The sequence below is a fragment of the Nannobrachium achirus genome (assembly GCF_963921795.1).
Source record: "Nannobrachium achirus genome assembly, chromosome: 7".
Lineage (NCBI taxonomy): Eukaryota > Metazoa > Chordata > Actinopteri > Myctophiformes > Myctophidae > Nannobrachium > Nannobrachium achirus.
Window position 1 is genome coordinate 47,973,874 of NC_137816.1, and position 27,882 is coordinate 48,001,755.

At 43.4% G+C, this 27,882-nt stretch overlaps 1 protein-coding gene across 1 annotated transcript in view; it reads right to left on the reverse strand.

Moving 5' to 3' along the window:
• Nucleotides 1-16,491, reverse strand: part of prmt3 (protein arginine methyltransferase 3) — a 101,592-nt gene extending 85,101 nt beyond the window's left edge. The window contains exons 1-9 of the mRNA XM_080729450.1: nucleotides 16,453-16,491; nucleotides 15,499-15,619; nucleotides 14,639-14,721; nucleotides 14,487-14,536; nucleotides 13,410-13,515; nucleotides 11,775-11,934; nucleotides 9,881-10,028; nucleotides 6,539-6,604; nucleotides 3,949-4,070 (exon numbers count right to left, since the gene is read on the reverse strand). Of these exons, the coding sequence (XP_080585576.1) occupies nucleotides 3,949-4,070; nucleotides 6,539-6,604; nucleotides 9,881-10,028; nucleotides 11,775-11,934; nucleotides 13,410-13,515; nucleotides 14,487-14,536; nucleotides 14,639-14,721; nucleotides 15,499-15,619; nucleotides 16,453-16,474 (878 nt within the window). The 5' untranslated portion in view covers nucleotides 16,475-16,491. The remainder of the gene's footprint in view (nucleotides 1-3,948; nucleotides 4,071-6,538; nucleotides 6,605-9,880; nucleotides 10,029-11,774; nucleotides 11,935-13,409; nucleotides 13,516-14,486; nucleotides 14,537-14,638; nucleotides 14,722-15,498; nucleotides 15,620-16,452) is intronic.
• Nucleotides 16,492-27,882: the final 11,391 nt, after the last annotated feature.

Below are 27,882 nucleotides of genomic sequence, written 5' to 3' on the forward strand. Positions count from 1 at the left end.
CAGACTGCTATTTCTATAGAATAAGCGTAAACCCAAGTCATTTTACATTCACTATTACCCTCTTAATGAATTGCAGCATTTGCCGTTCAAGTAATCAACTTTAAGGATGTCATTTAGACACACGCACATTTGAATCTAAATGTAACTGTAAGTAATACATAACTTTGAAGTCCAACACAACTGGCCTTTTTCTTGCCGTTTCGTCTCAAAAGCAAGCTGACTATTGGGCAATTAATCAATTAAATCCATTTGTACACATCACTTTGAAAAACTATTTAGCCCTTATCCGTGAAGGAGGGAGGACACGTTGCGCCGTTTCATTTAAAACTTTGTCGGCAGCGGTGGAGATGAGAGATGGATGGTCCTGCACAGCCGGCAGCAGACGCTTTAATTACCTCCTTATATTAACATCATGAGGAAGTGACGGATGCAAACAGCCAGCCGCTCGGGTGGAACACGTGCATGCAGGCACGGACACACACACGCGCACGCACGCATGCACAAACACACACGCAAACACACACAAACAAACTTGAGGAAGTGCTGTAAAATCACAAGGCAAGTAAGCAGTCAGGATGACATACCCAAGGGTGTGTGTGTCTGTGTGTGTGTCAATGCCATACATTGCTGTTCCATTTTTCAATCTGCACTACTGGAGAAACCAAAGACTATATCCCACCACACACACACACACACACACACACACACACACACACACACACACACACACACACACACACACACACACACGCACACGCCCACACACACACACACGCACGCACGCACGCACGCACGCACGCACGCACGCACCCACCCACCAACGATAGGGAATCAGTGGTCTGTAAAATTAAAACGTCCCTTCTTTGGCAATCCTGTTGTTTTGTTTATACGACAGTAACGACACTCACTTACATAATGATTATTATAACGGTCATAACCGTGCCATGAGTCAAGAAATGCATTTGGAATGCAGGGGTGTAACGGTTGGAGCGCTCAGGTGAGTGCATGCAGAGCGGGGGGTGGGGGTGGGGGGTAAATAGCCTATACAGTGGAGAACCGTCCACCTCGCTCTCCGCAATAAAGAACTGAGAAAAGAAAAAAACGCTAAAGTACGGCCAAACACACAGCATCAGAAATTGGACTGAGGACTGCATTAAAAGGTACCAGTGGGGGGTTCTGTCTGTTTGTACGTGTGGAGTGTACTGTGTGTGTGCCCTTGTTCTTTTTACTTACCCTCACATTGGGTCCTCACATTTTTTCCTCCATAAAACATGATCATCAGGTATTATGATTATACTAGGAGGAAGATTTTTTTCAAAGTTGTGTACAGAAAGTGTTAAAAGGTTTTTATGTGGCCACACCCACCAGTTCAACTTGGGTGCTAAACTCGTTCAGTAACGAATTAAGGCCACTAGGGGTCACCCTGCCAAAAGGAGTTGTCTCGTTCATGAACGAGACAACAAGGGGTTAACTGGTACAGCTCTACGTGCATGCTGTGACCTGTGAATGACCCTAGTCCATACGTCACCCCGTAGCTCAGAGAGAGAGAGAGAAAATGGATGCTCTAGGCTGCATTGATTTCCATTCTAGCCTGAAACATAAAAAGGGCTTTATCTATGAATGAGGTGAAAAGAACGCCAGGGAAGCAGAGATCTGATTGTTTTCACGGCGACACTTTACCGCGATGGTCGGCCGCGGTTTGGATTTTAGTTACGCGAGCGTTTGTAAACAAATAGATTTTCTTCCTCAATCGTCAGCGGACACTCACATGCACACGCACGAAGCTTCCGAGGCTCTTCAAAATAAAGCGTGAGTGAACGGTGGCAGCAGCAACAGCTAGAAATGTTAGAAACCTGAGCATCCCTTAAGTATACCTGTTTTTCACCTTCGCACCACCCACCTTGAATTAGCCGTGCCCACAGCTGTCGTTGTATGATGATAAAAAGGGGAGGGGATGATTTCAGTGTGTCACTAAAGCGGTGTATTTCGATTGGGCCTTTTGACTCAAAGGCTTTCAAGGAAGTAACCAAAAATACACAGTGAAGACATATTTGCATTATTGTAACCACACCTGGGGGTCTATTCATAGACATGTACAAAACAGAAAAAGCACCAAACTATGGCACCCCATCTTTAAAGTTATAGTAGGGGTTATTGTAAGGTTTTGGATCAGCGTATTGTCGTTGCCGGGTGGAAACCTTGTACGTCCAAAACCGTTTGTTTTGTATTTATCATTTAAAACTAGTGAAAATAGCAGATATACACGCACACCACGCCTCGGGGCGTGAGGCTGTGTGTGCGCTTGTCGATCGGCTATTTTCACTAGTCTCGTGCGACGGTCTTGTGTGGTGAAGTAGGGCTTTTACTTTACGAAAAAACGTACAAATTTGAAACCTGGACACAACCAGGTTTCTGCCCGACAGTGACGATATAGTGCTGACTGCAGTGCTGATGGTTTGAATTGATTAAGGTCTGAATGAATGTAGAATGAATGTAGTCAATGGAAGTTCCTCACAGCCAGTCAGTGAGCGTGTCTCCGTCTCTCTGACTGAGTGAAAGCCCAGCATGACTTTAGTTACTATAGGGGGGGCGTGGGGGAGTCCTGGCGTAAATTAGGTGCATTACGGCCCGGCCGACTGACAGCGGCTCTATTGGAGTCAACCAGCTGAGACAAATAAAAGGTGGCTGGAGGTCATGGAGACCTCTGCACAGTGCACACACACGCATGCACGCACAGTCGCACACAGCCCCCGGTGCTGCAGAGAGAAGGGGAGGGCAACGGTTCACCGCGGCCCAGGTGAACTGGACGAGAGGCTTTTACAGTTGTTCCCATAGGCCAGATACTCGTACATTGACGATGGTCAATGACAGCTTTTACTAGCAAGACCTCTATAATATAGAGTACAATCAACAGACGCTGGTCCTTATCTATGGTCCCAGTTGTCTGAGGGAGGTGGGAGGCTGGGTGGGCTTGGTGGATATGGGCCTATATATGTTTGTACCCCATGTGTACAGGTGTGTCTAAAAAAAAAAATCATTCATTCATTTAGATTTCTATGGCATACAGCTCACGGAATTTTAAATCCATATCTCAAAATAATACAACATTACACGAGACCACTCAAAACAAGGATTTATGATAGAGAAATGTCAACCTTCTGAAGTCAAGAGTTGCTTGTGTGAAATGTCCACAGTCAGTAATGATTTGAGATGCTATGGCATCTGCTGCTTCCAATGCTTTTTTTACACAATATTCAAATTTTTTGAGAAAAAAAAAACGTATACACGCAGCTGCCGAAATGCCGTCAATGTGACTTGAACGTTTTCGCTTTTGACTTTTCCATTAAAGTTTGGTTAAGAAGAGCGTGTCTAAGTTGTGCTGCTCAATCTTTCAACATTGTGTTGGGAGTCTACTGTACATCTTATTCCAGGTAAATACTAACTTAACGTCCCCTCATGGATCGCTAAAGTTTCATTATATATGGGACCATATAAATTAGGAAACTGAAATATAAATTTTTCATGAAATGTGACTCACAATGCAGAGACAGTATTCTGAAGCACGACCTATAGAGTTTGATTTGTGTTTACATTTTGGGACACAGGCTAGGTAAGGCAAAGCAGTGTTGCGTAACGGCCGCTAAGCGTTATGGGTAATGTAGTATTTTTGCTAATCTGGCGATAAAATAGTAATATTGATTATTATTTATTGGTAGAAACGCCAGTGACGCCAATTGACGTCTTTTTGGCTATTTTCGCAGCCAAAGTGTTAACATAAAGAGCTTAGTCTAGACAAACTCACAAAATTGCAGTTTTATGGCACACAAAACAAGTCACTTCTTTCCATCAAGCTATAATTTCATGTGCTAAGAAACAAAACAAAAACAAAACAGCATCTTGTTTTGTCTCTAGGTGTGTGGGTGCACTAACCCTTTGCACAGGTCTCACCTTACAATGTCCATTGCCTGATAGATAATTTCTGACTGGTCAACTCCTATTACCCTCTTGGCACCTGCTCTGGCAGCAAACATGGACAGAATGCCAGTCCCACAGCCCACGTCTAGCACCACCTGCAGGTGGGAAGGAGGTATCTTTACATCACATTGAGGAAACCGGGAAGGAGAAAGTGTAGGAAGGAATGGACATGGTGCACTGCACAGCAGGAGACAGGGTCAGATAATGAGATTAACAATGTCATCTCCAACCTCTCCAAACAGAGCGACTGTGATAATCCAACACTGTCCACCTTATTCCCTATTCTTACCTCCACTCTATCTTGAACTGATACATACTTTCATCTTCCTCTCTCCACATAGCCTTATCCCGTCTTACATCCCCCTTTTCGCAGTGTTATCGAAATAAACATTAGCCTGTCTTCTGCTCTCAACGACCGTTTGTTGACTCCTCTCTCATCCACGACCTCTGACATGAATGAACTGCATCCCCGCATTCTCTCGTGTCCAGACATGATTCTACCTGCTTCCCTCTTAACCAATTAAGACCTGGAATTATTTTATATTTTAGCTATTGAAAAATAGCAGATATACAAGCTCACCGCGTGGCACTTGGTGCCGCGCTGCGAGCTTGTAGATCTGCTATTTTTGAAAAGTCGTGACAGTTTGTGCAAATCTTTGAATATACTGTATGTATTTTTAAAGCGGATATTTGTAACTAAAATCTTACTTCTGGGGGTCCCACTCTCTGGAACTAAATATTTTGAGATGGGGGTCCGTGGGGGACTGCCCATAAGTCCGAAGGTTCATTAGTCCGAAGGTTCATTAGTCCGAATTTAGGGTCCATGGCCAAATACATATAATTTGGGGGGTTGTTGACATGAAAAAGTTTGAGAACCACTGATGATAGAAACATGAGTTTTTCAAAAACCCTAGAAGGATTTAGAAGACATATAGAATCGGGTCAAAATATTCAAAGACTTGCACAAATTTTCACGATAAAAAAAAAAATAGCAGATCTTAGCATAAAATAAATGCGTAATAATGCGTTTCCGCCTTTAATGCGTTAACAGTGCCTTCATCCATCCACCCTGGTCTTCACATGGCACGAGACACTAGTGGCCTGCCTGTACAGTATAATGGATGGTGCGTGTTACACTGCGGCCTGCTCCCAGTGACAGCGGTGGCGGGGGGGATGGAAGATGCAGGAAGGTTATGGGGGTCTGGTGGTGGATCGCAAGGATGCTTGTTATCAGCACCATGCAGTCTGTAGATGTGTTTCCATAAAGCTTATTCGAAAATAGAAAGCGAATCATCAGAAAGTCGAAAAAAGAAAATGCACATTTTGCCTGTTTCCATCCACTGATAAAATGCGATTCTTGGGAGATAGTTCATGAAATAAGCAGTCGGACAGGCGCTATTTTTTCAGTCAAGTCAGGAACATTGAACATGCACTCTAACCCGGGGCTCTTCAGCCTATAGATTTCATATATAAGAGAGAGAGAGAGAGAGAGAGAGAGAGAGAGAGAGAGATAGAGAGAGAGAGAGAGTGAAGAGAGAAGTGACGCAACTCTCCACTCCACATATTGTAGGCTATTACGTTCATCCCCGCAACAGCATTGCGCACGATAACAGCTGATATATATAGTAGAAGCTCATCACAGCTCGTTGCGGATGCGATGTGAGCATGGGCGCTGTTCTCGGCCGTTCTGTGCGCGACGCCGTTACGGAACAGAGAATAATGACGAATGGTTTTACTTTTTACTGAGCATAAGTGGGGGCCTGGGCGGCCGGTGTTGGTACAAGAGGCAGCCGACCCCCAGCAGCCCTTCCCCCGAGTTCAATGCATTTTAATTCAAAACATAATTCGCTTTAGTGTTTCCATTGCACTGATGCGCATTACATTTTTTCGATACAGCCTCAAAATCCACCTCCTCCAAGCGCATAAATGTTTTTGCGAATAATTAAAGGTTATTCAAATTTTGAAGTGTTTCCATTAAAAGATGTATGCGCAAAAGCCTTAATGCGCACAAAAATCCTTTTTGGAAACGCAACTTGTGTCAGAGAGGCACTATGACGCATAATACAAGTCACACAGTGTTTTCACATAAGTGCCGTTTCAATACCGCCATTAAAAAACTGTGTTTATCGGGGTTGTCTGCCACGATGTCCTTAAATGTAAACGTGGGGGTGTGCGTTTCCATCGTGCACGACGGTTCACGGATTGTGCACGATGTGCGTGCATGCCGTGGTCCGCTCGCGAAAACAACAGCCCTATCAGCATAGCTGCTCTACCAGCTCGCTGTGTAAACAAGGAAGGGAAAGCATTGGAGTGACATGATTCTGCCCCTCGTTTCTGGTTGGGATGGTCCCAACCAGAAGCACTCTCTTTGGAGTACTTAGAAACGTCTGATTTTATTGTTTTATATCGATTAAAGCACATTAAATTCTCTGGTTTCTTGGGCCTGGTGGCCTGAAACAACTGCTTTTTCTCTGGATTCTCGGGTTGGGGCAGCCCCTACACGTGCACACACACACTCACAAACACTTACACACAAACATGCGTTGATGGACCTAGTACTCACCTTGTCTTTAAACACCTCCGGGTTGCGGTACATAAAGTCTCGGTACGTCTCTGTTCGCACCTTATCCTGTAGAAAGATCATCACCAATGATTACAAGAACTAGAACTATAATGTATTTTATGTTGATTGACTCTCACACTCTGACATCACGCTCTGACATCACTGTGATGTCAGGGGAACAAATCCCTTTTATGCCCATATATGGAGATCCCTGTGATGCCAGGGGAACCAAATCCCTTTTATGCCCATATATGGAGATCCCTGTGATGCCATGGGAATCAAATCCCTTTTATGCCCATATATGGATATCCCTGATGTCATCAATATTAAGCCCATATCTGTGAATATCTAAGGGCACCAGGGGTCTCCATATATGGGTAACTGGTCAGATATACATCACTGGCCAGATAGATGGCCAAGACATGGCGTGACCTCGCCCTTTAGGGCACGACCTCGACCTTTAGACCGTGGTCGCTTTTCGCCCTTAGGCGACTTACTGGTAATAAATAAACCATAACTCTGTGATAGATTAACTCTGATAGTTTTACTGTGTACCAGCATAACACAGGGGATGCAGGGATATGCAGCCCTGCTGCAGTGGTCTGTGTTGCAGAGTGTGTGTGTTTGTAACAGTTCAGGGTCCAGTCATAAACCCAATACCAGTTCTACAGCTGGTGACAGTTCCAAAGCATGGCCATTTGGATGCTATGCCTGATTTATACTGCACCGTGCTGCATCGATGCGGATCGTGTCAGCTCACAGCGGCAGCGCATCATGTTGCTGCGACGTGTTGTGATCTGACATTTTTTGGTACGAGACAACAGCGTGCATTTAAGTAAAAATCAGGCTTTTTAGACCGTGTCACCGTAAGTACAAACACATGGCACAAGGGTCCACTTTTAACCTCTCAGAGTTAAACCAACACTCAGCAATTTGTTGTGCACATTAAGCATTGGCTCTCTACATTTCTAACAGCTGGGGCCTCCTTCCAGCCAGTGGGGGGGGCAATGAACAGTGGATCTGGATTAGACGGTAGATTGTTTCAGCCAAGCAATCTGACTAATGACAGATGCACTTCAACCGTACCGCTAACACCAATAAAGCACCGATAATTGTGCTTCACTGGTTGTCATGTCAACTCTTTGTTTCCGTTACTAAGCGAGGATCATTGTGCAAATAACAGCAATAACGACACTGCAGGTGCAGGGCATTCTTTACTGTGACTGTGGGGACCAAGCATACTCCAGGGTGGAGTGAGCATCTATCGGTGTAGTTTTCACCTAAAAAGGTGATAGCCTATCTATCACCTATCACCTTTTTAGGTGATAGCTTATCACCTTAAAAGGTGAAGAGTTATCACTTCACCAGGAGTATGCAGGCTCATGCATACTCCAGGATGAAGTGATAGCTCTTCACCTTTTTAGGTGATAGCTAGAAAACTACAACTGGAGTATCCTTGAGCCTAGTACTGCACTGAAATACATTGCATCATCGTCTTCTCTTATGACTACTCTAATGCGAGGACACCTTTCTTCAGACCGTTTTGGTTTTGTTTTTTTCTACAGATGATAATATGAATCCTGGAATTTCAATCCATTTGAAAAGGAAAAATACAGACTCATACAAAGTGGAATGGACCACTGCTGAACCCTTTGCATTCTTACAATCTAGGGGTTTGTGCTGGTCTTGTAATTCACCTGTCCATCAAATGTGTGCGCCCAACCCCAGTAGGTAGTTCAAAGTTCAAGGTTCAAGGAGTTTATTTGTCATTCAGTACAAGACGAGTACAGAAAGAAATGTGTTACCCAGGTCCTAGACATTGCAGGGAGGTAGGTAGGTAGGTACTCTACTTCAGTACTGCTTCGTCATGTGAAAGCCCACCCTCACTGATACATGAAGAAATCTATTGGCTAGTGGCAGTTACACACCATAATACTTGTAATATAGTTGGTTCAGCTGAAATTGAAAATTAATTGAAAACAATGACAAATGGGGTCATAAAGTAACCTAAATAGAAGTAGACGGTGGAAGAAACTGTTTGATGCAGAAGTTAGACGGACGTAAAACGAGCCACTAAAAAGACCCCCACAACACACTATAGCACACAGACACGCTCACACAAAGTACGTCAAAAGGTGAGGCACTTTATGGCAACCCATTAAGACAGTTGACAACGTTCTACTGCAAAGCCCTCGGCCCTTCCCCTTCCCCTAAGCCCCTCCCGAGAGCGTCATGGAGTTTACTGTCTGACGCATACGCGCATGCATGACGCAAAGCCCAGCGCTTACTTAGCACCAATCGGGACGGGTAAAAAGAAGAGGGGAATATGTGTAAAGCACTGCGGTAAGTACAGCAGAATAGGAGGGGAGAGAGCTTACCACCCATTCCACCTCCAAACCCCCCCATCCTTCTCACTGTCCACGCTAACACTCCAACACTGCAACACGTTGAACAGCATAACAAATAATGATGATAATGATGCTAATAATACAAAATAAATGCTGCTTGTCTAACTGCTGCCGTGCATTTGTGTGTCCCACGCCAAAAAAGTCTCTTCACTTAATGCAGATTTTGTCACTTTGAGGAGACCGGGCTTGTGTGCAACATCAATACAGTACATGCGCAGGCAGGGGCAATTGCTTTCAATGAATGCTGCATGGAGCCTCTTCGGTCAGGATGTGCGCTGATGGGCGACGCGCTACCGCCTGCACTCGGTGGAACAACTTCAGTGCCTTTGTAGGGGTGGGGGTGGGGGTGGTGGTTCACAGGCTCACAGTGCGACTAGCCTGACCGGTAGCACTCGTAAATGTGTGTGTGTGTGTGTGTATATGTGTGTGTGTGCGTGCCTGTATGTGTGTGAGCGCACCATGCAAGTGTGTGGCGAGCCCGAGCAGACCGCAGAACACATGATCGCCAACCTTCCCGTACGGACCACCTTCAGTTCAGAGGCTTACCTCTCCCAAGTGGGACCAGAGACAAAAGGCGTGGCTACACACAACACTGCGTTGGGACATCTTGACGATGATATTTACGAAAGAAGCACGAAAGGAGTGAGAGAAGTACCTAAAAAGTGCTGTGAAAGGAGAAGGATATCAAATGGAACACAACCACCTTAAAGACTACTAATCGTTGTGTATCCCTGCACTGTCTGCATCGAGTAACCATGACACATAAAAACTGTTTTACTCCCATTAATTGTACATATTTTGTTTTGATTGTATTATATTGATTCATCGTATTGTATTGTGTACACTTCTGCTTTGGCAATGTAAACGTGTGTTTTCTCATGACAACACAGCCATTTGAATTGAAAATGAATTGAATGGAGAGAGAGAGAGAAACCTTCAGCATCTCCTCGTGGATGCCGTAATGGCCGTAGGAGCTGAAGTAGGCCTCGTCCTCGTCCTCTCTGAGCTCGGCCACGGCGCCCAGGCTGCTGCCAGGAGCCCTGCTGGTGTCTGCATTCAGCACCAAGCCCTGGGCCAGGAGCCTGAAACCACACAACAACCACACACCCCTTTAATATGTAAAATCCCATTAGGACACAGTACAGTAGCATAACACACACACACACACACACACACACACACACACACACACACACACACACACACACACACACACACACACACACACACACACACACACTCACACGCACACACACACAGCAGTAAATGGAGGGGATGGGAAGCGTTCGTTCATCTTTCTCACTCACTGTTCACCCCTCCTTCGTTCCCAGCTTGCACTCTCTTTCAGTATTTTTCCTTTACAGCACCCCCTCCTCCTCCCCCCAGACTAAACTCCCCCTCCTCACTTTTACCTCTTATGCTGCAGTGGAATTTTCCCTTCCCTTCCCTTGCCTCTCTTCTCTTCTCTTCCACAAAAACTTCTCCCACTTGCTTGTCTGATACCCCTGCAATACTGGGCTCACTGGTTCCCCCTGCTGTCTCTAAGAGGGCGGTGCACGAACAACTTTAGTAATGGTAAAAATGGCCTTCCTCGAAAGCGCTCTTACAACGTGTATTGTATTCACACACGGGCAGCCGTGCAAATCATGCAAGGCACCACAAGGCAGCTCCACAAATCATGTTCAACCCAGATTTGTCTCTAAAAAAGGATCAAAGTTCGTTCTCCTGCTATACCACTGACATGTGGAACGCCCTACCGAAAACCTTAAAGAAGTGTAAATCCCTAACTTCCTTTAAAAATGCTCTGAAAAGTCACTTGCAGGCGGCTGCTACTCAAAACTGCTAATAGACAAAGCCTATACTTACCTCCCCCTTTCCACAGTAAATATCTATTATTTCTTTTCTTCTTTATTTTTCTGTTTTACGATTTTTATTTGCTATTGATGATATCCTCTGCATAGTACTGTGTTCTATCTGTCTGTCATTCAATGTTACATAAGATACATAAAGGTTTCCTATGTAAATAAGCTGAAATGCTTTCTTGGATCTCCTTTTAGTTGACCGTGTACCAGTTAACTGTACTGTCATGAAACTACCTTTTCCTTTGCAAACTTCTAATAAAGTCTTCAATCAATCAAACCAATCCCCTTATCTGGAGCAGTTGGGGGTTTAGTGCCTTTGTGCAAAGATGTAGGCCACGCTTAAGAGTCCGAACCAAACCAGATGTTGGAGCTTAGCTACTTCCAGGAGCACCACTAAAAACGTTAACATTTTATACGCAGCATCACTCCAAAAGCCAGTAATATTTGGAGAGGGGGCAAGCTATTTGTCCCTTTGATACAAGGATAATGGGAGGATGGGAACCTGTTTCACAGAATACAGCAGTGCCAATGTTCCAGTGTCAGGTCCCATCAGATTGGGTTTGATATCTGCATGGTGGAGTCAGTGAGTCATCCTTTTTGACTGCTGATAAAAACCCAACATCACCTAGGCTCAGTGTAGCCTGACATGTCACTCCCCATCTCTCTCCCCATTTCCTGTCAGCCTACCAAAGGCTGTCTATCCAAAAATCCTTCAAACCATTTGATTATCCCTATATTTGCAGTGGAAAATCTGCCAAAAAATAGCAGATATGTTTTGGCACAAAGGATTGGTGTAGAGGGAAAAGAAAAGTGTATATGAAAAATGTATGAAAATACACTGACGATACTTTGCTGTCAAAAAAGTCTAAGCTGTATAAGAAATCGATGAACATCTGCTACACAATCTTATGCGACATGTAGTGGGGGTCCCTGCTTCGTAGCAACTTGACTAGCAACTTGACTCACTTGAGTTTGTGCAGGTCGTCCATGGCTCTGACCAGGGCCTCCTCAGAGCGCTGGGCCCTCTGCTCGGCGGCCTGGGCCCGGTGCAGCAGAGCGGCACAGCAGGACTGGACCCCGGGCGAGGCGTCCGTCATCCCCTCAACACCACACAACTCCTCAGGGTCTGAGAAACAGCACAAGGAGAGAGAGAGAGATGAAATGCAAATATACTGTACATAATGGACTGAACAGAAAGACCTGAGATCAATGAGACAGTAGGGCTGTCACTAATATGACATTGATTTTACATGATGATTAATTCGCTCAAATAATTGCGATTCATTTCGTTTTTGTCGTTGAAAATTACATTTCAGTTTGGCTTTTAGGCTTTGAATTTGCACATGGCAGATATGACACATAACCTAAATATACAAAGAAATGACTGATTAACAGTGGAAATAGCCAATCCCTCACTTGAAAATGAAATGTTTGAAAATATATGAATATTTTTCAACATGGAAACGATTATGACGATTATGACAAAATAATTGCGATTGTCTCAAATAATTGCGATAGGCTAATTACGTAATATTACGTAATAATTGGGACAGGCCTACAAAACGCCCCTGATCACTAAGCCGCTGCAACGTATTTCCCCAAAACAAGGTGCTTTGCAGTCAGCTGATCAGAACAAAAGCTCACTCTATATGGTAGAAATAGGCCAACAATACAAATGACGCTAGTTTTGTGGAATAATCTATTTTCAATGATTGGGCCACGACCAGAACTCTGACCACGGGACTCTGGTAATCAATTAATACATTTTAACCACTGTTTTAATGGCAAGTATTTCACACAGCTTTATTTCAAAAATAGGTGAACTAACACTTTAAGTTGAGTAGCCCTGGAATATACAGTATATAATGTATAGAGTTAAAGATGAAGCGTGGGTTTGTAATTAGAAAGGGTTTCATATTAGGTGCTGAGTTGCAGCTAGTCCAAAACAGTGATCCTCTTTTGTATGGCTTCACTTTGTGGCAGTTGACCGATCAAATGTCAAGTGCAACTTGCAGCACTAGTGGTTTTCATCATTATAATCCTCAAGCAAAAGGAAAGTTATATAATTTTGAATACAAATTATTTCACAACAGAAGAAAACAAAAAATATCAACTGGTAACATATCACCAGACTGTGGCGTTTACAGTGCCAAACTATTCAAAGTAATCATTCAATGACCAGAATTCTAGATGTGTCAACCTGGTTACACTTGGGTTAACCCTGGTTATGATCTCCAATTAAGATTATCGGACTAATGCATTTACTTGTTATTGTGAAAGGCATTATCACATTATTAGGGTGCAAGTAAACATCCATTGATTGAGCCAAAAGTTCTGATGGCTCAGGGGTAGAGTTGCCGTCTTAGAACACGGAGGTTCCCAGTTCGATCCCAGGCTCCCCCAGAGTTAGTGTCAAAGAGTCCTTGAGCAAGACTCTGAAACCCTAGTTGCTACCTTTGAGCAGGTTGGTGCCTTGCATGGTTTCCTCTACCATCGGTGTATAAATGTGTGTGTGAATGGGTGAATAATGCACAATATCTGTAAAGCACCTTGGATAAAGGCGCAATATAAATGCACCATTTACCATTTATGGTATTTTACCTGTCTGCAGCAGGGGGTCATCCTGTAGAACTGGCTTCAGGAAATCATCACTATTCCAGGGGAGGGCATCCCCAGACAGCTCTGCCAGGCTTGCCCCGCTACATTTCTGCAAACAATCAATTATATCACTCAGACTCATACTTATTTGCAACAGAACTAAACTTGCTTCAGCATTCGGTAAAAGTCATAAAGTGAGTTAACTCTTAAAAGCCCCAGGGGGGTCCAGGGGAAAAATCCGCCTAAAATGTATGCCCAAATTGGAACAGTTGTGGACACAAAACTACAATGATTGTGGCTACTCTTGACCCACCAAATGTCAGCTAACCCCTGAAAATTCACAAATGCAGGGTAAGACATCACATTTCTCTAACCAAATTGTCCTGCTGTGATCATTTACCTAGGAAAAGATGATTGCAAAAGACCTCCGCCTATGGAAATCTTGCCTTCTGAATAGTGAATGAGACCTAGACCTCTAGACCTCATTGAAAACATATATAGTGAATAGAGAAATTGCTCACCAAGGTGTCATCAATTGATAGGCAAATTTGTATGAATATATTCCAAACTATGTAAACTCTACAGATGTTTTAGTGAGAGTAGTGCTGTAATATTATTAATGTTAAAGTATAGGGTGAAAAATGATAAAAACGAGTAACAATAAGTAGTAATAATACTGTAATATGAGTAATGAATAGGTGAAAAGTACAATGCCAGCTGATTACTATGCTGTAGGACCACTGTAACCATAATCAACAAAGAAATTGTAGTTTGATTTGGTTTCTATTGATCTATTGATATTTATTGACAGCTGTTCAGAGGTCAACACCCTTTGCCCCCGCCGGCGGGGGCAATGGGGTTCAAGAGGTTAATTGTTTTGGAAAACAACCATAAAGAAAAAGAGGTGGATCCTGCAGTTTTGAGCTTACAACTTTCTTTTCAAATAATTTAGTTCTAAAAGTTAGTTTTTTTCAGTATACACAGGATCAAAACTGTCATATTTGAATCAAAGGTTCTAATTACAAACTCAAGACAATGTGCAGGATCAATTCTTTTTTCAAATATGAAAAATGTACTTACTGTGGTCCGTATGAAGTTGATCATCTTTAAGTACCCATAATCATCTAAATCTATCAAGGAAAGGTAAAATAAGAGCTTTAAATGCAGTTCTTCCAAAGATGAATGATCTACCTAAAGGCACAGTGTGAGCTGGAACATGATTGCCTACTTACTGTGTTTTCTTATCACTTCCACAAGGTTGACTTGGTGCTCAGCCGAACAGTGTTGTAGTGTTTCTGGTACCGAGTTGAAGAGCCTGAATGAAGAATGTTATAGTTTATCAATTAACCCATTAAAACTGGGAAAGCATCCGTGTCATTTTAGATTGTATCTCTCTACAGTATGTAAAGTATACAGTATGTGGCTCAATGTGGCCAATGATCTGTGGGTCGGCGGTTTGAATCCTGGCTCCTCCTCGAAATGTCCTTCCTTGGGCAAGACAAGAGACTGACTGAACCCCACATTGCCTCCAATGAGGGAATGAGGTCGGTGCTAGCTTGCCACCATTGGTGTGTGAATGTGGGAAATGAGGACGCTGGCGTCGAATGTTTGCCGTTTCACTTCCCAATGTATGAATGAATGGACCGTTGTAAAGCGCTTTAGTTCACTTAGAGAAGCGCTATACAAATATAATAATTTTACTATTTAAAGACTAATTAAGAAAAAAAAATATCAATAAAACAAACAATATCTATGCCAAATAAATATATAGTCATGCAAGGGACATGGTCATATTTTACAAGAAAACAATTAACAAAACCTGTAATTGATCAAAAAGTTGTAGACAGAGGGGGAAATATTGTATTGTCACCGTCAGTTTACAGATGGCATTTAACACTGTTCTTTTCTTTTCAATCGGTATGTTGAGCCATTCAAGCCTCAGAGAGAGTTACCTCCTACATAAGCACTAATTGTAGACATTGATTAAGTTTTCTAATATATTTTCAAAGCATATATACTGACTGAGTAATAGTTAAGTTTGGATTATTGTTAACTCTGTGTAACCCACGGCAGGTAACTAAAAACGTCCCACCTGTCGCAGAACAGGCAGGTGACTGGTGGTAGCCTGTCTTCATTGCTCTCATCCACTGACTGCCACTGCTCTTCATCATCACTGTCTGACAGCTCTGGCATGTTGTCAGCATCATCATGATCTGTCAAAAAACAAGCAAATCATGGCGAGACGCTCAAGAAGACCAATTCAATTTCAATTCAATAGGCTTTATTGGCATTAAATTTCACAATTACAATTATGACATAAACAACATTACAATATAAAATCAATTAAATGACATCAATAAAGGAGATGTTGCTGTAAAGTAAAACAAGGTATATACAGTACATGTATCCTACTGGTTGTCCCTTTTCATGTGACAGGAATTTACATTTTGCAGCTAAAACTGCACATTCTTTCTGTTTCCCCCAAAAGGAATGCTGTCTTACTTCGGAATTCTGGGCAAATTATTTCAGTTTTTGGAAAGAAATCCTCCCTAATGTTTGTGTATTTTATACATTGTGTTAGGATGTGTAATTATGTCTCTATACTGCTCATCATAATGACAGCACAGCCTCTCTCCTCTCTGGGCAGCCAGGTGAGGTCTGTCTGTGTCTGCCCTTCTCTCTATTTACAAATCATGATCAATCAGTCTGTACATTGTCAAAGTCTTTAAGGTTCAGGTTCTTCTTGCTATTTCTAAACAACGCCAAGGAGCATGGCAATAAAAATGATCACTTTACTTACAGTCATGGACACGGTACTAAGTAACTTACTGGAGGAGAGATAGCCCATGGCTAGAGAGTAGAGAGGATGCTTTGCTATCAGCTAGTAGCATCATTCACAACTGGTAACTTTAATAATAGCAACACGCACACAACTCATAATTCACAAAACACTCAAAGCGGCAGGTAGTCACCACATGTTCAGCGTATCAAAACGTGCACCAACAGGATCATTTTGTTGCTTTACATTGATATTTACAACACTCACGTGTGTCTGTGTATTCCGCCATGATGGTCAGTGAGTGCTGGACACGCCTCCTGGTGGTGACGTTTCGGTGACGTCGGGCGGGGGGAGTGGGCAGCTCATTAGGTGTGTTTCTACTTTTTCACCACTTGATGTCAGCAAATCTACATTATTTTCTATGGGATGAATACACGGGAACGGAGCAAGATTATGATAGAGAATCTGTGATAGATCATAGATGTATGTTTTTGTTAATATTATACCTTCTCAACCTCTCTTGTTTTATCTTTCTTTCTTATAATAATCAACAGCCTCTCAGGTGGTCAGGGAGGACAGCAGCGAGCAGCCAGAAAGCATAGCTTAGTGATGCAAAGCAAAACTATAGGCCTATATTTCTTAATCATTTCACCCAAAACGTTTATAACAATTTATGACTATTATTATAGAAATAACACTGTCAGTTATGTAACAACCTGACTTGGGCAAAAAAGAAAAAGGCCTATTTTGGCCAATTAAGTCAGTAAATAATTTGGCCTTTAATAGTGAAAAAAAACAAATTTGAAGTTAGCGGTGGTGTGTGTGTGTGTGTGTGTGTGTGTGTGTGTGTGTGTGTGTGTGTGTGTGTGTGTGTGTGTGTGTGTGTGCACGTGTGTGTGTGTGTGTGTGTGTGTGTGTGTGTGTGTGTGTGTGTGTGTGTGTGAGACGCAACAGCGCCACTTGGTCACCAGCAGTATTGCAGCTCATGCGTGTGTGTGTGTGTGTGTGTGTGTGTGTGTGTGCGTGCGTGCGTGCGTGCGTGCGTGTGCGTGTGAGTTCGTGTGCGTGTGCGTGTGCGTGTGTGTGTGTGTGTGTGTGACGCAACAGCGCCACTTGGTCACCAGCAGTATTGCAGCTTATGCTATGGACATGTGGACATATCGGGAATGGACAAATTGACTCTAGGAGACAGTAGTGGCGTTTCCATGAAGCCTCTTAATGCGCATTAAGCCTTTTTCGCATAAATCTTTTTATGGAAACACTTCAAAATTCGAATAAACTTTCATTATCCGCAAACACTTTTATCCGCTAGGAGGAGGTGGATTTTGAGGCTTTATCGAATAAACTAAATGCGCATTTGTGAATGGAAACGGGTCAGACAATAAATCCGAATACATTATGACGTTCTGGGTCCATATCGTCCTCCAACTTAACACTTTCCCTTGCCGCTTAACGTCCATTGTATTAGTCCATTTTAGTCCAAAAGCTCTATATCTGTAGATTATAATTTGGTATGATAACCAGAGTTCGAGTTATGCGGGTGCCAGTGGGGTCTTAGCTCCCATAGTTAAAGTCTGGGACCCCATAGTCAACAACCCCCTTTGGGGTCTCTTTTTTTCTAAGTGTGTTTTTTTTTTTTTTTTTCTCGTTTTTTTTATTTTTTTATGTTCCATTGGAAGAATTTATATTATTTATGTTAACTAGATATACTAAATAAACATGTTAGACAGTAAGACTGAACAATGACATCACACCGTTTAATCCTACTATTCATTTTATTATTATAAATCAGGCGCATTTAATGTGGGGTGTGAGTCTTCCTTTACCGTCCGGGTTATAACACACTCGCTGCAATGGTTCCTACCTTTCCCCCAGGGCCGAGGAGGCCCTGGATGCAGACCTACCCAGCTGCGTGGTCTCGCCATGGCCTGGGCATAGGCTAAGCTAGGAACCACTGCATCGAGTCTTTGCACTTCTAGCCACGGCCCGGACGGCAAAGGAAGGCGGACACGCCGGACAGCAACAAAACAACCAAACAAAACAACGCTGTCTTAGCAAGACTGTAGCCTTAGTGTGCCTGTGCCCGTGACAATGTTTTTTTTAGTAAATAAATATGAACCCGACCCGCCTTGTTTTGAGAAAGAAAAATACCCATTTTAGCCGACTTTATGCTACCAGAACGGGAACTTTTGGCTGGATGGCTCAGAGCTCAGATCATCAGATGGAGGAATTGGGAACTGGAGGCTGAGCAATAATGGTGAGTTAATATGAACAGAAAAGACTGCCTGGAGTTGTCAACATAGCCAATGTGAAGCCCGAATTAATATTGTGAAAGGAAAAATATGATTTAATATAGGAAATACCCGTTTTAGCCGACTTTATATCCGCGAAATACCCGATTTATTTGATTTAATATAGGAAAGTACCCGTTTTAGGCGACTTTATATCCGCAATTACCCGATTTTTTTATCGGGTAATATCGGGAGCCCTATTCTGGCGGCGCCTTCGGCGCCGCCAGAATAGGGCTCCCATAGCTCTGTGGGTATAACTCGATCACTGATGATAACCCTTTCTGAGACACAGCTAAATTGGTGTTATCAGCCGCTAGATGTTGGTGTCCCATTAACTTAACATTAGAGGAAAAAAATGCAAAAAAATAAATCTGCCCGATCAACTCTTGCGACCGTCGCTAATTCGAATGACACCCGCAAATGGAAACATGCTAAATTCGCTTTGTCTTAATGCGAATTTCTGATAATTCGCTTCCTATTTTTGAATAAGCTTATGGAAACAGGGCTATTGTGACAACCGCTCAAAAAACATAATGTCTTAACAGCAGGCAACAGCCGACTCTGGCCGATGGTGTCCAAAAGTAAATCATTTTCATGTTTTTTGGCGACGTCGCCTCATCGCCTGCTATATCGCAAGTATTTTCCGGGTCCCTATGACAAATAACGCACTTCCGGAAAATACATCTGACCGTTGGAAGTATCCCTGACTGCAGTAGGCAGATCGGGGCGGGGTTCTGTATGCGGGCGGGCCGTGTCGGGGCGGGGTTCTGAGTGCGGGCGGGCCGTTGTGTTTGTGGGCGGGGTTAAGTGATCATCAACTCTGCCCGTTGCGGGCAGTTTTAAGTTTCCCCCATGGCGGCTTAAATGTTGATCATTCATAGAATTATAAATTGAGTCCCTCCCGTTTTCCCCCGCATCTGTTTCAAGGCATCCTTTGCCAGAACGATCGATTAAATACGTTTAAAGTGGCTTAATGGTGATCATTAATATAATTATAATTTATGGATCATCTGTTTGTTTGTTTTTTTTGGGGGGGGGGGGTTAAGTGACTTTGAATTATGTAATTTAATTCACATTAATTCATTTCAGAACAAAAGCTCAGGTCTGAGTTGGAGCAAAGCTTAATTGTTAAATTTAATTAGCATATAATGTGATATAATATTATACATTAAATTTCTCAGAGGACCCTGAAATGTGTGAATTTATGCTAATTGCCTTGCAAAATGATGTCAATACAATACCGTAATAGAATGTGTTGATGATGTGTTTTCAAATGGTTTCAATTGAATAAGCTTACTCTCAATATATTGATTGATTGAATATTTTATTGGACAGAAATGCAAAACAGCTCAAGTAGGCTACAGTCAAAACACTTAAAAGGATTGCACCAAAAAAGTCCTTGCGCTCTTGTTTCCATAGGGGTCCTAGGTAAGCCTATTCAATTCATCAACTTATATACAAAAATGCAACTACATGACATTTAGTAACATAAACAAAGAAATCCAAAAATACAAAATTATATTTTTTATTGATGGTTCAGACATTTTCCAGGTTCCACATATTACATTCTTGGGTGTCATTATAGATGATCATTTAAACTGAAAAAAAAAAAAAAACAGATTGATAATGCACTGTAAGTAAGAGGTCTATGGAGATGCTTGGTATGTTGAGAAAGATCTGTCCACTGGTTCATCCTTCCTCTAACTCTTTATTAATTATATCTTAATTTTCCCCCCATATTAATTACTGTCATATTGTTTGGGATGCTACATATCCATCATGTCTAACTAAATTAGGCTACAGATCATTCAAAATAGGGTTTTGAGTATTATTTCTCAGTCAAATAGACATGCATGATGAGCCACCTCCCTTTTTTAAATATATTTTAAAAACAAAATTAAAAAATGCAAACATTTTTTTTCCTTTTTTCCTCTCCTTTTCAATCACTCCTACCCAACAAGGAAAATAAATAACTTGACCCTTTTATCGTACTACAAAACATTACCTTTTCATAAAATATAGAGGTCAGTTGTGTAACCTTTATTATCCCAAGGGGGGAAATCAGTCGCCCAGAGGCAGCACAGCAGTATAAGGATATTTACAAAGTTACAGAGAAGTATGAAATGAATAAAAAGGAACAGAGTACAGTAAAGAGCAAAGTACAACAAAGAAGGGAACGAAGAATATATACATTAAGTGTAAAAAAAAACTGTCAATGCTCAACGTGAAACAGCTAACTTGAACAAAAAGAAGCAAACCTTAAGCAACAACTATAATACAATACAGTGCCCAAAGTGTCCATAACAGTCAGTGCTCCAAGTATCTCACCACCATGTCAAACACCAGCAAAATACTCAATACTACTAACACAACCTAATAGTGCAGAGCCAAACAAAAGAAGTGTGTCAGTGCAAAGAAAAACAAGCAAGGGTGATGCAGCAACAATGCATATCAACAGAAAACAAGTGATTTGGCAAGAAAGGGAATATAAAGTCAGGCTTATTTGGAATCCTTTCCTTAATGGAAGTGGAAATAGCATTATAGTTAAAAGTTCAATGAAAACAATACAAAAGAATACCAGTAAGACTCCCTAATCGGGAGATAAGCGACCGTCAGGTCGCAGCGTGATTTTAGGCCAAAATGTGTAGAAGTGTGGAAAAACGTGTATGTAAAAATCGGCCTGATGGTGGCGCTATATTAGCCTGATACTTCAGTCCGCACATCACCACCCCCTGCTGGTGGGTGGACGTAGTGTGGACTGAACCCGGAGATATTTTATTTTATTTCAAGCGCGCCCAAAGAGCGGGCGCATTGAATGGGCCAATCAGGGTTGTATGCTTGGGGCACGTGGTTTGGCTGCTCCGGTCCCAGCCCCCTCCAAACAGAGCTCTTCTGCCCACGTCAGAGCAGTGTAGGCCCACGTGAGACTCACTCGTGGACTCTGATTGGTGTCCTCTGCCCACGTGAGAGTCTAGTGGACTCTGATTGGTCCGTGAAAACTGTCATGGCGGAGTCAGACTCGACTCGTATTATTTTAATAAACTATACAATAGTGCCGTTTCATCACGTTTTAATACCATTTTGCACTAACGTAAACATGCAGTCATATAATATGTTATGAGAAATAACATATTTTTGCAATGTCACGCCACGTCGCCGTCGCGTGTGTGTGTGTGTGTGTGTGTGTGTGTGTGTGTATGTGTGTGAGTGTGTGACGTCAATAGGCTTTAGCCTGCCCCCGCTGAAATAGAATGTCTGCTCGAAATCTCAGACTCTCTCCCCCCACGTAGTGTGGTGTGTTGAGTCGGACGCTTGCAGTCAGGCTAGCGCTATATGGGACAGATGCATGTTGATGAGATGAGTGTAGCCATACTGTGTACCAATTTGCGTGATTTTAGGGCAAAATCTGTAGGAGCAGTGTCCAAAAATGTGTTTGAAAAAATCCGCCTGATGGTGGCGCTATATGGGACAGATCAATTGTGATGACATGAGTGTAGACATGCTGTGTAGCGATTTGTGTGATTTTAGGGCAAAATCTGTAGGAGTAGTGTCCAAAAATGTGTTTCAAAAAATCGGCCTGAAGGTGGCGCTAAATGGGACAGATCCATGTTGATGACATCAGTGTAGAGCAAGTGTGTACAGATTTGTGTGATTTTAGGGCAAAATTTGTAGGAGCAGTGTCCAAAAATGTGTTTTAAAAAATCGCCTGAAGGTGGCGCTAAATGGGACATATCCATGTTGATGAGATGAGTGTAGACATACTGTGTACCGATTTGCGTGATTTTAGGGCAGAAATTGTAGGAGCAGTGTCCAAAAATGTGTTTTTCAAGAATCTGCCTCATGGTGGCGCTAGAAGAGGGCCATGTGAGAATTGATGGAGGAGGTTGTGGTTTGGCAGGCAAGGAGTATGTGTGCAAAATTTGGCATGGATCGGGGCAACGGTTGCGGAGCGGGGCAACGGTTGCGGAGATATGAGCAGGGCAAAAGTGTGACGTGTGACGGAGGGACGGACAGACAGACGGACAGACAGACAGCCGGTGGAGGTTTTGGTAGTAAGTGCGACCTGACGGTCGCAACAAGCTTACCAGTAAGACTCCCTAATCCGGAGATAAGCGAAATTTGTTTTTCCAAAATCTTCCTGATGGTGGCGTTAGATGGGACAGATGCGTTTTGATTACATGACTGTAGAGATACTGTGCGATTTGCGTGATTTTAGGGCAAAATCTGTTGGAGCAGTGTCCAAAAATGTGTTTGAAAAAATCGGCCTGATGGTGGCACTATATGGGACAGATCCATGTTGATGACATGAGTGTAGACATACTGTGTAGTGATTTTCGTGATTTTAGGGCAAAATCTGTAGGAGCAGTGTCCAAAAATGTGTTTTTAAAAATCGTCCTGAAGGTGGCGCTATGGGACAGATTCATGTTGATGAGATGAGTGTAGACATACTGTGTAGCGATTTGTGTGATTTTAGGGCAAAACTTGTAGGAGCAGTGGCCAAAAATGTGTTTTAAAAATTGGCCTGAAGGTGGCGCAATATGGGACAGATCCAAGTTGATGAAATGAGTGTAGACATACTGTGTACCGATTAGCGTGATTTTAGGGCAGAAATTGTAGGAGCAGTGTCCAAAAATGTGTTTTGCAAGAATCGGCCTCATGGTGGCGCTAGAAGAGGGCCATGTGAGAAATGAGGGGTGGGATCTCCGCGCCGCCTTGGCGAACGAATAGGTACCGGCCCCGGCTCTCCCGGACGCTCCTAGCCCGAGTTGCGGCATTTTATGTGAGCTGCAGTGGAGGGGGTCCTCCACTGGGGGCGTCACCACTTTTGCATTCGTTCTGGAGCACCAGGAGTCGGTGGTCCCCGGGAATTCCCCGTGAGCAGCCCTGTTGGGGTGGCCATTTGGTCATTTTTGCACATTTGGTCATTTTTTACACCTGGGGGTCCCCCAGAGACCTGGGGGTCCCTGGAGCTCCGGGGTGTGCAAAGGAGTGTGTGTGCAAAATTTGGCATGGATCGGGGCAACGGTTGCGGAGATATGAGCAGGGCAAAAGTGTGACGTGTGACGTGTGTGACAGACTGACGGAAGGACGGACGGACGGACTGACAGCCGGTGGAGGTTTGAATAGTATAGGAGTGCAAGTAACTGCGACCTACGGTCGCAACAAGGGGATCAACAGTGTAATAAAGAAATTAAAAATACAAAACTGCACAGACAAAGAACTAAATCATATGGACTACAATGAGGAAAAAATGTGATAGTTTCTTAAAGCTATACTGTGTAAGTTGCTCAACTAGTGCTCAGTAGCGGTATTGCTTTTTTCGGCCGTTTTTCGGCCAGAGTCGTCGCGGACCACCGCCGCGGACCACCGGAGCGGCGCCAGCAAACCACCGCGACCGATAGTAATCCGTGGAGGGGTAGAACGCATGGTAGAACGTAATTTTCTGGCCAGGATTTGTGGATTAAGAGGTTAAAATCCTTCACCATGGTAAACACTGTAGCCAAGCGGAGGCGCTTCCTGGAGACCAGAGCAGATAAGCTGTGATTGGCCGGTAGTGTACCATGTGTGCATGATCGGCGATGTGATTGGGCAACGTATACACAACGTATACAGATGATGCAGATTACGTCATTTTGGCGCGAAATCCCGCCCCTGTCACTGCTAAGAAGAAAACATATAAAGAGAAGGCTTCAGAAGCTGAAAATAACGGAGTGGGTGTTCTAAAACTTTAGCGATTTAACAGTTAGGACAATTTTAAGATTTGTTTTATAAAAAGAGTTACATGGTACAACTTTAAATATTGGCAAGAATAGTGATGACTTAAGTGATGTGTCTAGACTGAAGGGTATCTATCTATCTTTATTTTTTAATAAACTAAACTTTAATAGGGACATTATCCAGTGAAGTGAACTGAGGATGGTTGTGATGTGTCATTGTTTATGCACTCTCATCGGGGTCCTAGTGTTTTTTCTTTCTTTTTTTCTTTTAAGTAAAACCAAAATGTAGTACTTTTTCCACCACTGACAGACAGATACAGTAATCTCCATATATGGGCATATAAGGGACAAAGGCAGACAGACAGATGGGTACAACGGGTACTCTGACAACAGTATAGTGCCCAAGTCCTATACTCTGGGTGCAGAGGAAGTTCAGGCGTGTGCTCATACAAACTGATGTTCATAAACAATCATTCTTTCTCTGTACAATGATCTGTCACTTCGGCATACAATAAATATAAACAGACAAACGAACAGGATACATCCGATACAGACCACCATTCATGAATCACACAGTCAAAAACTGTTTGCCTCTGTCACTGCACTGGCAACACCTGTGCCTGATTAGGGACAGGGTTAAATACCCTGTAACACTGGCAACCTTGGCCTTGACCATGCCCATAAACATACCATAAACCCATAAAACCAGTAAGACTCCCTAATCGGGAGATAAGCGACCGTAGGTCGCTTATCGCCACAAATAGGGCAAAAATGTGTTTTTCCAAAATCTTCCTGATCCATGTTGATGACATGAGTGTAGACATACTGTGTGGTGATTTTCGTGATTTTAGGGCAAAATCTGTAGGAGCAGTGTCCAAAAATGTGTTTTTAAAAATCGGCCTGAAGGTGGCGCTATATGGGACAGATTCATGTTGATGGGATGAGTGTAGACATACTGTGTAGCGATGTGCGTGATTTTAGGGCAAAAACTGTAGGAGCAGTGTCCAAAAATGTGTTTTAAAAATCGGCCTGAAGGTGGCGCTAGAAGAGGGCCATGTGAGAAATGAGGGGTGGGGTCTCCGCGTTGCCTTGGTGGACGAATAGGTACCGGCCCCGGCTCTCCCGGACGCTCCTAGCCCGAGTTACGGCATTTTATGTGAGCTGCAGTGGAGGGGCTCCTCCACTGGGGGCGCCACCACTTTTGCATCCGTTCTGGAGCACCAGGAGTGGGTGGTCCCCAGGAATTCCCCGTGAGCAGCCCCGTTGGGGTGGTCATTTTTGCACATTTGGTCATTTTTTACACCTGGGGGTCCCCCAGGGACCTGGGGGTCCCCCTGGAGCTCCGGGGGTCCTTGGAGGTTGTAGTTTGGCAGGTAAGGAGTGTGTGTGCAAAATTTGGCATGGATGGGGGCAACGGTTGTGGAGATATGAGCAGGGCAAAAGTGTGACGTGTGACGTGTGACAGACGGACGGACGGACGGACAGACGGACAGCCGGTGGAGGTTTTGATAGTAAATGCGACCTACGGTCGCAATAAGAAACAACATGGCTCATTATGGCTCTTGGGTTCAAAGGGGTATTCAATGGGTATTGCATAACTGGGGTGGGGCATGCATCGTTGAAGAATGGGTCGGTCTATTTATTATTATCCCATATTCAAATTGCATAGAGGGTCAACCGGAGGTGGACGGTGGATCGACGTCACAAACCTAACATGCGGTCCTGCAAGGCACACAGTTGCTCCGATCCACACCAAACTTGGCAACAACACTGGTCCGGGGTCTGTCATCAGAATAGCCACACAGCCCCTGGTGGCCCCTGGGTGTGGCCCCTGGCCCTGGTGTGCCTGGGGCCCCTGGCTGCCACAGACGCATCATTGCTCCGATACGCACCAAACTTGGCAGAAAAACTGTTCAGGGGTCTGCCGTCAGAATAACCACTGAGTGCCACAGGCGCACCGTCGCTCTGGTCTGCACGGAACTTGTCACAAACACTGTTTAGGTATCTGCTATGAGAATAGTAATACCTGGGTTTAGGTGTGCTTAGAAAAGGGAAACTTTGTAACTTTGCAAAAGAGAAAAATGTACTGAGAAAGCTATTAATTTGTCACTACTGTGCTCAAAATAAAAACTCTTACTGATTATCAGTTACATTGATTGTTATAGTTTGGATATGGCTTTGGGCGTATTATGCTGCGTGTATTATTGTAATGGATCGGTAGGTAGTAGGTACAGTATTGCTTTGCACTAAGAGCACTAACGTTCATATTATGCACTTTCATACTTAAGATTATTGAGTGGGGCGTTTCCGCGAGGCGGGTCTTGACTCAAGCCTGGTGGGTTTAGGAAACGCGGCACAAACGCTGTTCAGGGTTCTGCCATGAAAATATAGTCACACAAAAAAAAACTAAATTGCATACATATGGGCCACTACAGCGGCCTGAAAATCTAGTATAAATTCACAAAACCATAAGTCTGTGTGTCTGTGTGTGATCTGTCCCGGACTCCCGGTCATAACTTGGGCACCGTCCAACCGATTTACTTCAAACTTGCTGCATGCGTCGCAGATGACCTGGGCATATGGTATCCATATGTTGGTTGCAACAGTGGTTGTACAGAAATGAAAATTCACAGACTTTCTGTGTGTCTGCATGTCAGTCTCTGTCAGTGTCCAAAGGCATTGCCTTCGCTGATTGGCAAACCCAGCCCATCAGCTTCAAAGATTAGCCATGCTTTGCGTCACGTTTGCACCAACACAAGTTAGTTCATCTTCATCCCATTTTAAGTGGACGCATACTAGAACGTGTTACTTTAACAGAAATTTGATTCAAACTGAGATAGAGAATAAACCAGTAAGACGCCTAAGGGCAAAAAGCGACGTGCCGACCTCACCCTGAAGGGCGAGGTCGTGCAGGACGGAATTCATTATTAATATATATCGGACCAGTTACCCATATATGGAGATCCCTGATACCCATATATGGAGATCCATGTATATGGAGATGTGGGCATATTGTTTGGATCGGCGGTTCTACCAAAACAATGTGTTTCATGCAACTGTACATTGTGCAAGTACAGTAACGGCAGGGGAAGCAGCTAAGAACATAGGCAAAAATCAGAGTTATCCGTGTGCAAAAGTTGGAGTCTGTAGAACCAACCGTGTGCTGTGAGACACCAGACATACTCACTCGGTTACTCGTTATGTGAAAGTCCTATGACGTCTATGATGTCTGACATCATACATACATTCCCTTTTATGCCCATATATGGAGATTGAGACCCCAGACAGGAGTCCGTCTTGCCTTCTAAAGTTTGTGTATGCGACCTGACGGTGGCTTATCTCCCGATTTAGGGAGTTTTACTGGTAATGAATGTTCTCAATAGTCTACTACAGCAGGGGTTCTCAACCTGTGGGTCGGGACCCACATTATTTTGGGGGGTCCCCAGATGATTGGCTTAATGTGCAACATTGTTTTCTCTCAACAGTAAACAAACCAACATGAAGTTTAAGTGTATAGGGTATCTACACATTTCTAAAGTGACAATTTAAGGACTTTAAATACCTTTTTAGTACCTCTGGTCAAACATTGGTGAAATTGTCAAATATTAGAGACAGAAATTGTAAAAAAATAGCAGATCTACACGCTCACAACGCCGTTGTGAGCATGTAGACAACGGCTTCATTTTTAA